This window comes from Oryx dammah, unplaced genomic scaffold (assembly GCF_014754425.2).
Source record: "Oryx dammah isolate SB20612 unplaced genomic scaffold, SCBI_Odam_1.1 HiC_scaffold_24, whole genome shotgun sequence".
NCBI classification, from domain to species: domain Eukaryota; kingdom Metazoa; phylum Chordata; class Mammalia; order Artiodactyla; family Bovidae; genus Oryx; species Oryx dammah.
Window position 1 is genome coordinate 74633005 of NW_024070208.1, and position 14388 is coordinate 74647392.

Sequence of the window (14388 nt, forward strand, 5' to 3'; positions counted from 1 at the left end):
GAATGCTGTGAGAATGTTTTTTTTTCAATTGTTTAAAAATGATCTTTGCTACAGAACAAAATACTGAACATGAAAACCAGATTTTAAAAAAAAACCCAGAATCTATATAGATGTGGTGAATGATTTATTTTAAATGTCTTATTACATTTGTTAGAAATTGTTAGAACTTAAAGAGCATTTAGAAAATATTGGAGACATTTGCAGCTGAAAACTAGTCAGTCAGTTCAGTCACACAGTCATGTCCAACTCTTTGTAACCCCATGGACTAAAGCATGCCATTCTTCCCTGTCCATCACCAACTCCCAGAGCTTGCTTAAACTCATGTCCATCAAGTTGGTGATGCCATCCAACCATCTCATCCTCTGTTGTCCCCTTCTCCTCCTGCCTTCAATCTTTCCCAGGATAAGGGTCTTTTTCAATGAGGCAGTCCTTTGCATCAGGTGGCCAAAGTATTGGAGCTTCAGCATCAGTCTGTCAGTGAATATTCAGGACTGATTTTCTTTAGGATTGACTGGTTTGATCCCCTTGCAGTCCAAGGGACTCTCAAGAGTCTTCTCCAACACCACAGTTCAAAAGCATCAATTCTTTGGCGCTCAGAATTATTTTGTTGTAATTTAAATGCATATAAATCTACTCAGTGCATGGATTTATAAGAGAACTCTTTAAAGTGAATTGGATATAATAAAATTTCACATTTCAAAAGTCAAATTCCTTTTCAGTTCTAGGCATGACCTAAGTTTTGGTCTCCAGTTGCTTATATTCTGATTCTGTATTTTCTCATTTTCAGGCTGAAATAGAACTATTCGTGAACAGGCTTGACTCAGTGGAATCTGTTCTTCCTTATGAATATACAGCGTAAGTTTCTCGGCTTGGTTTTCATAAGAAATTTTGTGACTCATCAGGATTTTGTGCATTTAGAACTTTACTTTCTCCACAGTTAGTGGTAAGTTCACATGCATTTTAAAAATGTACAGGGCCTGAAAACATTTTTAAAGGGGGTATTCTTTATTTCTAAGGTAGGTTTAAAACGTGGGATGTGATCTCTTGATGTTGCTTTGCAACACCAACTGAAACTATGGACCATGGGTTTCCTTTTTTACCTGATTGGACAAATAGCTATTTTGTTTAATTTTTTTGATTATTAAAAAACCTACATAGTTTTAAACAAAATCCTTGTGTCCCACATAATCAGTTCCCAGGAAAAACTGCTTTGTTGTCTGCCCCCTGCATTTTTTTCTCTGCATATTCTAATGTATCTGACACCATTTTTGTTTTAAATAAAAGTAGGTTTATATGTTTTATTTGTACCTTGTTTTTCTCACTGAATCTATTGTGGACATCTTTTCTATGTTAATACACAGCTGCCTCAGTCTTTTTAGTAGCTGTTTATTATCCCTTTTTAGAGATCGTGTGGAGTCTATTTATGCTTTGTTTCACTAATTCTCTGTTTATGAACATTTCATTATTTCCGTTTTGGGGATATTATAAAAAATTCTGCATAAATATACTTTTTTTTTTAAATTTGAGCACTGTATACCATAGTGGGTGTAAAATATAGTTTCTAAATTTTTGTTGGCTTCTAAATTTCTGCATTATCTAAGTTTTGAAAAAAAATGTTTCCTGTAGAAAAATACACAAAAAATTTAAGATGATCCTATGAGAATTCGTAATCTTAAACATGTATAAGAGGAGGATACAGAGTTCATGAGCGAATGGACCACCATTTATGTAACTGTTGGAGACTTTTTTCCTAGTTTTTGTTAAGTAAACAAATCTCTCCCTTAAATCTTTGTGAATATTCTTGGGAAAACTCAGTGGATCTCTTATATCCAGTAGATGGAAAATCTTCATTAGAGGACTTCCTAGCTCTAGTTTTTATCACTCAAGATTCATCTTCCTCTTACGGCTCTAACTAGTCTGTAGTCATTGTGCAGGTCTCAACCGCAGTAAACACAGTACTGCCCTTTAATGTTCTATAGCAGGGCTGAAATTTGGCTGTAATGTTCAAACAAATCTGATTAGTAATATCAGGAAATTATAGAGAAAAGCTTATAGCTGACTGGTCATGGCTTCTGCATGACTCTTGTTTTCTCAGACTGTCTGTCTGGTCACGCATGTTGGCAGTCGTATCAGGATGAGACAGATAAATTTGACACGTGTAAATGTAAATTTGACACATCTTGAAAGGTCATTAAGTGAATATCTGAATATTAGAAAGATAACAAAGGGAGATAAATTATGCAGAATTCCCCTGAAGAATAAGATGTAAATAATTTTATCATTGGAATGAATAATAATAAATTGTACTGTGTTGATTTTTTAAATTCTATAATTTATATCTTAATAAAAGTATTATTTGAAAATCAGAGTGTTACAAGGCATAATTTTCTGATTTTTGTTTTATTTTGAGGAGATGTGGTACATGGAACTTGGAGTAGGAATATAGTTCTTATTCATCTACTAGAGCTGCTGGAGTGATAGTACCTAATCTGTCCTCTAGGTTGGTTAGGGGTTTGGTATCTCATTGCTTCCTTTTTTGCTTAAAACTTTAAATATTCTTGTCTGCAGGTTTGATTTTTGCCAAGCATCAGAAGGAAAACGGCCGTCTGAAAATCTGGGTCAGGTATTATTTGGGGAAAGAATTGAACCATCACCATATAAGGTTTGTATATAGTGTTATATAAACGTCATTTAGTTGGATCTTTCCCCCTCCCCCCCTTACAGAAAAGCCTGTGGTAACTTAGCTAAGAAGGAATTCATTTCTCTTTTGCATCCAGAAATAACTTCTCCACAGTTTAGAAAGATCCTTCCCCTTTCACAATATGTCATGAGTAAGTTTGTCCTAAGGAACATTCCTCCAGTCAGTATTGTCAATGATAAGAGTGCTCAGACCCTCCCCTGGCTCACTTTGCAGAGGAATCCAGAACCCCGCTTCCAGTCACGATTCTCCATACTACCCTCCTCCTCTTTGGGAACAGTATTCCTAGATTTTCCCTGTTAGCACTTAGAGCACTGCTTCAGCTTTCCCATTGGCTTGTGGGGAAGCAAACCGTTCTGTTTTGACCAGTGAAAGTATATTTGGGGTACATCTTTGATGCATTCTTAGGACTTCAGTTAAACCGAGCTGTAAGGACAATGTAAGGTATTCTCTTCAGTGTATGTACTTCATCATCATCCGGAATTAGTCTGCCTTTTAAATCTGTTATCTTTTAAGCCTATTATCATTCTGAATTCACAGTCCCCTGTTCAGTTTATATATATATCTGCTCTCCTGCTGCACAAAGTATAATGGAGCTCTTTTAGAAAAATTAAACTCATTTATAATAATAATATATCACCATATACAAAGCTAAATGGTACAAAGAATATAAAATGAAAAGTAAGTTTCTCTCCTCTCTTCTGCCCTGTTCCACATCACAGTTTCTTGTTAACCTTTCCTGAAATTTTCCATTTTTGCAAGCACATATAAATAGAATTAAATGTGTATATTTATGTTTTAAAATACTGTTCTGCACTGTGCATTTTTCTTTAACTTTCTGCTTGGGCGTCTGTGCATGCTGAGCACACACACGTTACTAGCTGTAACTTGACCCTGGGTTTTAATCCCCCAGCCTCACAGCTTCCTCTCTTGGTGTCCCATCCTTCTTTCCATGATTAGCTTCCTTCCTTGTTTGCTCACTGAGCACCACCATCCATCTCCCTTGGCACTTACTACATTGAGCATCTGTCCAGCAAATCCTCATGCCTAGATTAGTCCCACTAGCCTCTCACCCCAACACTGCGTCTCCACCATGCAGCACACTGAGAGGAACACATATAATTGTACAAGTTTAATTCACTGCAAGGTGATAGTTTTCAACCATAAGTATGTCATCTTAAAATATTTTGAGATTTTCTACTGTAAAGATGCCAGAAATTTAAAATTTTTTCAGACACATTTGAAGGCCTGATGAGATGAAGTCACTAGGAAAGAAGGAACTCAGAATATATGGACATGAGCGATAGTGAATGGGGCAGGCATACTAACTGTGTAACATTTCCCTGCTGTGGTATGTTGAGATTACTTGGGGAATTGTCGCATTCTTCTTTGTTTTATATAAATTGTATAACTGCCTGAAAATCCTCCCTTAGTCTCTCAGCCCCATCTTTCTGTTTATATGCCTTGACCTTGGGAAATGATGGAAGGCGGGAAGAGCACCAGTAAGTAACACCGTCAGTGAACTTGAAGGGCAGCCAGAGTCTCTGACAGTAAATGGTAGAATATTCAGATCTACATAGTTTTGTTCCCTTTGGTGCAGACTTTAAAGGCAGATTACTTCTTTAATAGGATTCTACTCAGGGTTCTTTGTATATAAAGACTGTGCCTTGCTTATGCAAAAAATCCTTCTTTTAGGCCTAATGCTTTTCAGATTTAATTTTGTCTTAGGAGTTGAGGTAAAATAGAAGAACAGAAGGAGCATTTTTAAATGGAGAAAGAATATGCACCTGACATTTTCTGTGAGTTTTCTAGAATTTTTTAGGATCAAGATTTGTGCTAAAACAAATTTTTTCTTAAAGAGACAGAGCAGGTATTTCTTAAGATCAAGGGATAGGTTAACAGAAACATAGACTAAAATATCAGCTGTTTTCCCCCCAAGCCAACCATAAATGTATTGACATATTTTTCAGTATTGATTTCAGTACTGATTCTTTATCCTTTATTTTCAAAGAATTTTGCCTTATTTTAGATCTGTAGTGAGAGCAGTGGTAACAGGCAGCAACAGAACAAACCCCAAACTTGCTTTGCCGTCTCTTATCTACGACTTCTGTTGAGGTCAGGAAGAAACAGTGCAGGATATTGTATGCATTAGGTGAAGCTGGAGCTACCTATCATAGGATCAGAAAGTCTCACATCCAGCCACTCGCATTCACTCAGTTAACACAACTGCTGATGCCTTCCACATGCCGGGCACTGTGTTAGGTGTGAACGAGACAGAAATCTCTGTCCTTGTAGATCTTGTGTTCTGATGGGGAGAAGGAAACAAAATGAATTGCTGAAATACATAGCGTGCCTGTTGCTGATGAAAGAACTGTTGAAGATGAATCAGGGAAGAAGGTGGATGGAGAATTTGCAGTTTTAAATAGGCCAGAGAAAGTCTCACCTGAGAATGTGACATTTGAGCAGAAGACTTGAAGCAAGTTAAGGGAGTGAACCCTGTGACTACCTGGGGGTGAGGTGAAGAAAGCAGCAAAAGCAGAGTCCTAAAAACTTGGAAATAGATTTGTTAAATTAAGACCTAAGTAGCCCCTGGTATAGTAAGCCTATATGATATAATATGTTGTGAATAATATGTGTGTATGTGTTCATGCTCTCAAATAAGTCCTCGACCCCAAAGTTGGAGGACTCCTTACTTAGTTTTTAAACTTTGTTTTAAAAAATTGTCAATTTTTGTTTGAACTTCGTTATTCATGACATCTTGAAAATTGACAGTCTTTTCAGTTGTGAGTAAAAAGAGTCACATTTATACTGATTCTTGATAGCCAGATTTGGCTTTGTCTTGTGTCATCATAGTCTGTTATTCACTGCTGAACCTCCCATCACCTAGTGCATAGGAGGCACTTAACAAATATCCACTGAATGAATACACAGACTTAAAAACTTGTCTGTTTATTACTTGAAAGCCGCATGAGACATTACTATGGAGAGACAGGTGTTGTTTTGTTCTCCATGTGGGTTTTTTCCTGAGGACTCATTTACATTAAAAAAATCGGTAAGTTGGAATTATCAAAGATAAAAACTTATTATCAAAAGAAATATTGATGACTTAGGTTTTTAGAGAAACAGTAAGATTGAAATTGAAATGTGATTGAGCTCTCAGGAACTTTTATGTTTATTATCAATATTAATGCTCTTAATTTAATGAGAATGTTTTGCTTTTACTCTGTGTTATAGGTGTAAAGGACCTGGGTATTTTAATTTGCTTTCCACTTTATTTTTAATACAGTTTACATTTAAGAAGGAGGAGACGTGTAAGCTTGTTTGTACAAAAACCTACCATACAGAGAAAGCTGAAGACAAACAAAAGTTAGAATTCTTGAAAAAAAGCATGTTACTCAATTATCAGCATCACTGGTAAGACATGGAAATTTGGGATTTGGGGCTTTTTCCTTTCACAGAAGAAGCTTCTGTTTCATTGAATATGTAAATTACTTCATTGACTAAATAAAATGTAGCACATTTATTGCCAGAGGATTACTGAGGTTGACAGCTTAAAGTGTCGTCATTGAACTGTGCTCAGATTATTATGCTGTCTGCTGCTTGTTTTGGCACATAGAGCTGGTACCTAGAGCACTTCTTTTATTCATGTGTAGTTTAAAGGAGCGTATTTATGCTTGGGGAAAGGAACTGAATCAAATTGGTAGAAGAATACATTATTTTATACTTGTGGACCATGAAAAAGACCGTAGGGGGAAAAATCTAACTTTCATTTGATTTTTGAGAAATAGCATCTATTTCAAATAAAAAGCCTTGTATTTTGTGTAATGTTTTTTATTTTATAAGCATGATGTAACATTAACAAGGTGTTTTAGCAGTCTACATCATAATAAAAAAGCATTTAAAACTTTCTTCCTTCCCACGTACTATTTACCGACCACACAATATTCAAACAGTATTAAAAAAGAGTTTCAAAAATGCAGCTTTTCAAGGATAACCAGTTGTTCTTCTTCTGGATAATTTTTCAGCAAATGCCAGTATTCTGTGCTCTACATGGTTTACATGTTTTCCTTTTCTAAAAAGTATATGGTACTGGAGGTGGTGAACAGGATACTGTCTTGAACGTTGGTCCTGTCGCTGTCTTAGATTGACCCCTTTTCCGTCGCTCATTTTCAGTTTGGACATGACCTGATCCCGTGACTCAGTAGGGTGGTTGGGACCTCTCATTCCCTCTTGCCTCCTGGGTTCCTCCCCATCCTCTCTTCCATACACATAGAGCAAAGAAGTCCTGGAGGGGGGCAACCCAGGGTCCCATGCTATTCACCAACTGGTCTGTGATTAGGGGATTTACTCTGATTAGCCAGACCTGGGTAGAATACACCTGAACCGCGTAGAAATGAGTTTCCCATAGCAGGGCTCCGTTACAAGCAGGGAAACTTGCCCATTACACCATGTCAGCTTCTTTTTCATCTGACCCTCAGTACAAACGGCAGCTTGAAAGGCCCCTCCATCTCCTCATTTCTTTGGTTTCTGGTAAGCCAAGAGCATTTTTCCTCTAAGCTACTGTTCGACCACTGCATAATTGCTGAGTTAATGTAACTTGGGATACCTTTCTTACTCACAAGTAATTGAAAAGTTTCCCTTGGTGTTTTTGCTTTCTGGATAAATTGTTCTTTCCAGCCTACAGAATCATAGTTAAGGCTCAGGTTTGCCCCTACCATCTCCATTTTCGCTGACAGTTGATCATCTGTTGAATGAATGAAAGAATGACTCTTAACGGCGTATGGGTGATTTTTTAGCTGTCTCCTTTACCCTCGGTTCTTAAAATGCTGTTGGAGTCTTGCTCCTAAAGATAACAGAAGCAGTTCTTCCTTTGTAGCTTCCTGATAATAAAGTACTTAGAAATACTTTCAACTTATTTATGATGAAATTTACATAGTTACTGTTTTGATACCAGTATGCTTAATAATAATAAATAATGTAAAATAGTTGCAAACTTAAACTATTCTTCTTAAAAAAAATAAACTGGAAAAGTACTGGTGAACAGTGATTTTTGTTGTTAAGTCAGAAAAGTTTATGATTTCAAGTCTGAATCCATTAACAAAAAAATCTAAGCCATATCACAGCCTTATCACAGTCTGGTAAATCTAGGCAACGGGGTTTAGTCCTTAACATTATACATTTGGAAAATATTGATTCATATTGATGTGAACAGCTGAAATATTGTACACAGTATTGTACACAATTTTGCAAATTGGTCATTTTAAGAAAATACAGGCATTTTTCCATGTAAAGCACATCTGTAGATCTATGTCTACCTCATTCTTCTTGTAGTTGTATAGCATTGCATCATGTGACTGATCTGTAGTTCTTCCTCTATAATATTTTAACCATACTACCTTTTGAATGATTAAAATGCCTGATTATTTGTTAGTGCACCAACTCATTATTCTCGTTATAGAGAACAGTTAATTAACAGTAGTTAGTATTCATATCTAAATTGATGAATACTTTTAATTCTTATTTGGAATTTTAGAACATAATTTGAGGATTTCTTGGCTTGCTCTGTCAGTAACCTAAGGGACTTCTTGATTCTTGAGACTGAACAATAAGTATTTTGATACCAGCAATAGACGCTTGAATCCCTGTTCTCTTCATGGCTTGTGATTATGCTTTTTCCCTAAGTTTTGCCAAAGACTTGGGTCTTTGTGATATTTTATTTATAAAAGCATAATTTATTTAACTAGTTATCAAAGTACTTAACATTTTTTAAAAATATCATAGAATTGCCAGACTCTGGCTTATTGGACAGAAAGGGGTCTTTGAAGATACTTTAGTCTAGTGAGTACCAATCCTGGATCTCAGTTGGCTGGCAAAGAATATTAGAGTGGGTAGCCATTGCTTTCTCCAGGGAATCTTCCTGACCCAGGGATTGTACCTGGGTCTCCTGCATTGCGGGCAGATTCTTTACCATCTGAGTCACCAGGGAAGCCCCAAAAGTAACATAAATGCCAGGTTTCCTTGCTTTTTGCTGTAATTTTTTGGGTGTATTGTGGCAACATGGGTTATTTCATTTTGATCAGAAGCTCTGGAAGTTTTAAAAAAAGAAAACTAGACATTAATTTATTGGGAAAAGGAGTTATTAATAAATGAAGCTTGACTGATAGAAGTGTTTCAGATGGAGCCTATAAAGGTAGAGAATAATAGAAGGCATCCCTTAATGATGAAAAATTGGGGCCAGTTATTTGAGCTTTAATTTTCTGAGTTGTCTTACATATTCTTTTTCACTAGTTGAAAATAGTATTTTTAATATTTTTGGTGTTACAAATTTCAGTAGCTACAACTTTCTAACTTAGCAAGGCAGTAATTGAAAATTATATTATTTGAAACTTATACATTTATATCCAAGGATTTGGGGGTTGGTTTTTTTTTTGTTTCCAACCAGTAAAAGACTATATCAAGGCATTACATAAATGGTAAATTTAGAATATTCACCTTAGTTTCACATTTTCTAACTAGCACTATAATTTTATACAGTACTTTCTCTGATATGATAGCATAAAGATATTACAGTTAATATATTGCTAGTATATATTCATTGATTGAACTTCATTGTCTAAAAAATTGAAGCAATTAACTGATTCTTGAGGCCTCCTGAAAATCTGAATTATTTATATTATATAACATAGTTTTCATGCTTCTAATATTTTATAGTCTTTTCATGGGAACTGCTAACCTGCTGGTTATAATAATAAGCAACTTAATAGTGTAGGTGATTTTTTTTTTTTTTTTTTTTAGGTGATTCTTAAATTTAGTACATTGGGTACTATTAAATAGCATTTAAATGTGACGAGATGTGTTTTATTAAGTCATGAATGTATACCCTGAGTGAATATAGAATCATAATTTTACTTCCTAAGGCATACGTTAATTAACAAATAAAACATGCCCTGGAGTGTTGTCTTATGACTGTAATGGAACTAGTATATTTTTAGTAATTATTTTTATTTGTATCCTGTGGTGTGTTCTGGGCATTGGGAGCCCCATGCTCAGACTTTAATGTGGTTATACAGTACTACAGAATTTTATTCTTAAAAAAGTTTCTTTTCACTATAGAATTTGAAAAATTTATTTCTTTAGCTTTATAGCAGCCTTTCATTTAGGCATAAGTTGGATTTACACAGTTTTAATAGATACTATAATTTTTACTTTTTCACCTGGCCCTTAAGTTGAATATTTTCCCATATCTTGCAATTATATTCTTCTCCTTTTTTATTGAACTACCTGACTAATAAAAGATCTCTTTATATACTGTTCCATAAGCTGTTCCCAAGAAACTAAACATAGTTTCATACCTATTTAGAGCTTTTGAGTGTTCTGCTGAAGATAAATTATACTTAGGTATCTAGATAATGACATTGTTAAGTTAGTGATTGCAATAAATTAACTTATAAAGCTCCCTTTCACAAAAGCTACTATAGTGTATCATATATTGGCATAATACTATCACTTATGAAATACCACATTCTGGGTAATTTTTTGTGTCGTTTTGACACCTTAAGGCATTTCTAGACGTTTAAATTTTACAGAGTGATGACAGATTCGGTGAGTAATTCCTAGTCATGTTACATGGTGGTTTGTAACTTGACTTTCATTTCCATGCACAGGATTGTGGATAATATGCCTGTAACATGGTGTTACGATGTTGAAGATAGTCAGAGATTCTGTAATCCTGGATTTCCTATTGGCTGTTACATTACAGATAAAGGGCATGCAAAAGACGCCTGTGTTATTAACGTAAGTTTCTGGTAAACTAACTGCTACTTTTAAAATAAGCTTCTTGGTAGAAGGCTTCAGTGCTTATCTGGACACAAATTGTTATATTCATCAAATGAGTACTGTTTGCCTGTTCTGAAGGACAACTGCTCAGTCTTTTTTTGGGGGGAGTGGGGTGGGTTGCTACACAAGGCTTGAACCTGGGTCACCACAGTGAAAGTGCCAGGTCCTAACCACTGGACTGCCAGGGAACTCCCATACTGGAGTTGCAGTTTATAACTCTGGAACTAAATAATTCAGATGCGGTTCAACACTTACAGGCATTGTCTCTTACATGCTAAATACTATGCTACGGGCTTGGACTTTGTATCTTCTGACTATTAAAAAAATGTTCTTAGTGGACTACCAGAAAGACCTCATTGTAAGTCCTTGAAATTTGTATTGGAAAGTTAAGTCCATAGAATATTGTATTGCAAAAGTTTGGGTATTACACCTTTTTAAAAAGGTATCAGTCTTTGAAGTCATTCTTTTATGATTAAAAAAAAAACAAAATAAGTGAAGGCATTAATTGAGAAGGTAGTCAAAATTATTGGGGAATATATATAAAATTTTATATAATGAGGTTAACCTGGTTTAATCTCTTAATGAATATAACCTGAATATCAACCTCTTAATGATATTCAGACATACACATACACATAGTGGGATATTATAATACTCAGCCATGAAAAGGAATGAAATAGTTCCATTTGCAGCATCATGGATGGTCCTAGAGATTATCATAGTAAGTAGAGTAAGACAGGAAAGACAAAATATATAATATCACTTATATGTGGAATCTTAAAAAATGATACAAATGAACTTATTTACAAAGCACAAACAGATTCACAGACAGAAAACAAACTTACGGTTACCAAAGGGGAAGGGGGAGGAGGATAAATTAGAAATTTTGGATTATTTGATGCAAACTACTAGGTAAGCAACAAGGTCTTCCTGTACAGCACAGGGAACTGTATTCAGTATTTTGTAGTAAACTATAATGGGAAAGGAGATATATATATATAACTGAATTACTGCTGTATACCAGAAGCTAGCATAGCACTGTACTTTTAAACTATACTTCAATTTTTTTTAAAAAAAGGGAGGGGAGTTTAAGCTTAAAACTTACTCATTTTTATGGAAAAGATGAAAATTCTGTCTGGGTTCGAATTTTCCTGAATGGTGGGGTTCATTTTAAAGTTTAATGTTTTGATTCTTTCATAGCCAGTGTTCTAACACTAACTTTCAGTTCTGTTCCACAGTCAGAATTCCATGAGAGAGATACGTTTTACATCTTCAACCATGTTGACATCAAAATATACTATCATGTCGTTGAGACTGGATCCATGGGAGCAAGATTAGTGGCTGCTAAACTTGAACCAAAAAGGTAACTGTGAAAGAAACTAAAAAAAAAAATAAGCGAAATTTAGACCCAAAGAATAAATATTTGGGGCCCAGTTAACTTTTCTTTAGTCAGTATTCTGACATATAATTTGGTTTTTTAATTGTTTTTACTAAAATTCCCTTTAGCATGATTTATTCAGTAGTGTGTTGTCCCGAGAAACCATATGAATATTTATTTTCCTGTCATGGTAGGTGGTAGGCAAACCAAGGTGCCTGTTTGTTTTGCTTTTCAGTCACTTTTTGACAGCTTTTCCATGTCAGCCTGGAATGGAGAACAGGAGTGGTCAGGACCGTGTTGCCTTTTACAGTGGAAAAGCAGAGGCCCGGATGAGCTGCTTAGTGTGTCATATCGAAAGTCTTCATGAGTGTTAGATGCCAGTATGTGACAAGTCATTGCAAGGGCATCTCTTCAAATCATCAGCTTTTTTAGTGTGAACGTACCTATCATTTATTTGGGAGGTGCTTTTTAAATTGAGTCTTCTTTTTTTTTCCCCATGATTCTCCCTGCCCCCAACACCAACTGATATAGCTATTTTCTCATGCCACTAATGGTAAAGAAATGCATACCATAATAAGATGGCAGTTAATTTACACTCCCTCAGTGTTTTGATTTCTTTGAAGATTCTTTAGCGTTCTTCAAGTATTGTTTTCAAAAGTTTGGTTCTTATTTGAGTAATAGTTTGATAACACATATGTATATGAAGCCCTTTATATGAAGTAAAGATTTGTACAGTTGTGATTTGAATCACTTTTGACTGTCAGCAGCGTTGTGAAATATGTACAAGATCTCTAACCTTTACTCCATTTAAAAAAACTACTTCATCAGCATCTTGCCGAAATGTTTCTTCTCACAGCTTCAAGCATACCCATATAGATAAACCAGACTGCTCTGGACCCCCCATGGATATAAGTAACAAGGCTTCTGGGGAGATCAAAGTTGCCTATACTTACTCTATTAGCTTTGAGGTGAGTGTGATTTTATCTTTAGTATAACGATAATTATAAGTATAATTAGTATAACTCAGAAATTGATTTTAAATTCACATTACTTAAACTAATTAAAAATATTAATGATCAGGCTTGTCAAGTAGATAAGCTTTTAATGAGCTGATTTTTGGAATAGTTTGTCAGTGCACCAGGCAACATAATCATGCTCAAAACTAAGTCTTCATTTAAATAAAAAGTATAGGAAATTAGAGAACTGAGCCTCATTAAAAATGTTAAGCCATAAGAGATACAAACAAGGCAAAAGGTAGAAAAGAGGCATAAAGGATGGTATGAAGATATCCAAGATACGCAACAAGCATTGGTATGGCCAAGCACTGCAGCAAGCATTTGGGAAAACGACACCATTTTTGAAACCAGGATTTGAGTGTGATTATGAATGAAGAATTTCCTGATGTTAGATGGTTTATTATACATTTACTGGAGGGTTTTATTAGGAGGAAAGTAAAGTTTATTGCATGAGAATCTTGGGCAATCTTCCACCTCTATTTTTAATAAACTATTTTGGCAATCCAATATAGTTGTGGCATTTACTGTCCCCATGTAATGTGTAATTTTGCAAGCCTGGTGCAGTAAATAATACGCCTTTCCCCCTGGATATTAAGAGCTCAGTGTGGGTGACACCTGCTAGAGGCTCAGGGTGCCTAGGTTATAGCTTTGGTCTGATTAAATGTTGCAGATATAGATAGATAGCATCAAAGAGAATCACGAGTAAGCTATTCCACTCAATTTTCTGAAAAAATTAAATACAGCTCCTAAATCATAACATTTAAAATATGCCTTTCCTAATTAAGATTTAAAACAAGACTTTAAAAAATACAAGTAACTGGATACTGTTCAGTTCAGTCACTCAGTCGTGTCTGACCCTTTGCGACCCCATGAATCGCAGCACACCAGGCCTCCCTGTCTATCACCAACTCCTGGAGTTTACCCAAACTCATGTGCATCAAGTTGGTGATGCCATCCAGCCATCTCATCCTCTGTCGTCCCCTTCTCCTCCTGTCCCCAATCCCTCCCAGCATCAGGGTCTTTTCCAGTAAGTCAACTCTTTGCATGAGGTGGCCAAAGTATTGGAGTTTCAGCTTCAGCATCAGTCCTAGCAATGAACATCCAGGACTGGACTCCTTTAGGATGGACTGGTTGGATCTTCTTGAGGTCCAAGGGACTCTCAAGGGTCTTCTCCAAAACCACAGTTGAAAAGCATCAGTTCTTCGGCACTCAGCTTTCTTCACAGTCCAACTCTCACATCCATACATGACCACTGGAAAAACCATAACCTTGACTAGACGGACCTTTGTTGGCAAAGTAATAGCTCTGCTTTATTATTTTTTATTTACTGCTTAATTTCATCTTGATTTTTCTGAGTCTTGAGTAAATCTCACTCAGTGAATCTTACGACTGACTCAAGTTATGTTAATGAGAAATTGTTGATTGGAAGGTTAAGCTCTGAATGGAAATCTTTGGATTTC

At 35.6% G+C, this 14388-nt stretch overlaps 1 protein-coding gene across 1 annotated transcript in view; it reads left to right on the plus strand.

Annotated features, from left to right (window-relative positions):
- The window catches only part of TM9SF2 (transmembrane 9 superfamily member 2), a 50141-nt gene that overhangs the window by 15882 nt on the left and 19871 nt on the right, over positions 1-14388 (plus strand). Inside the window, exons 2-7 of the mRNA XM_040267402.1 lie at positions 788-855; positions 2569-2662; positions 5985-6112; positions 10363-10492; positions 11773-11897; positions 12769-12880. Of these exons, the coding sequence (XP_040123336.1) occupies positions 788-855; positions 2569-2662; positions 5985-6112; positions 10363-10492; positions 11773-11897; positions 12769-12880 (657 nt within the window). The remainder of the gene's footprint in view (positions 1-787; positions 856-2568; positions 2663-5984; positions 6113-10362; positions 10493-11772; positions 11898-12768; positions 12881-14388) is intronic.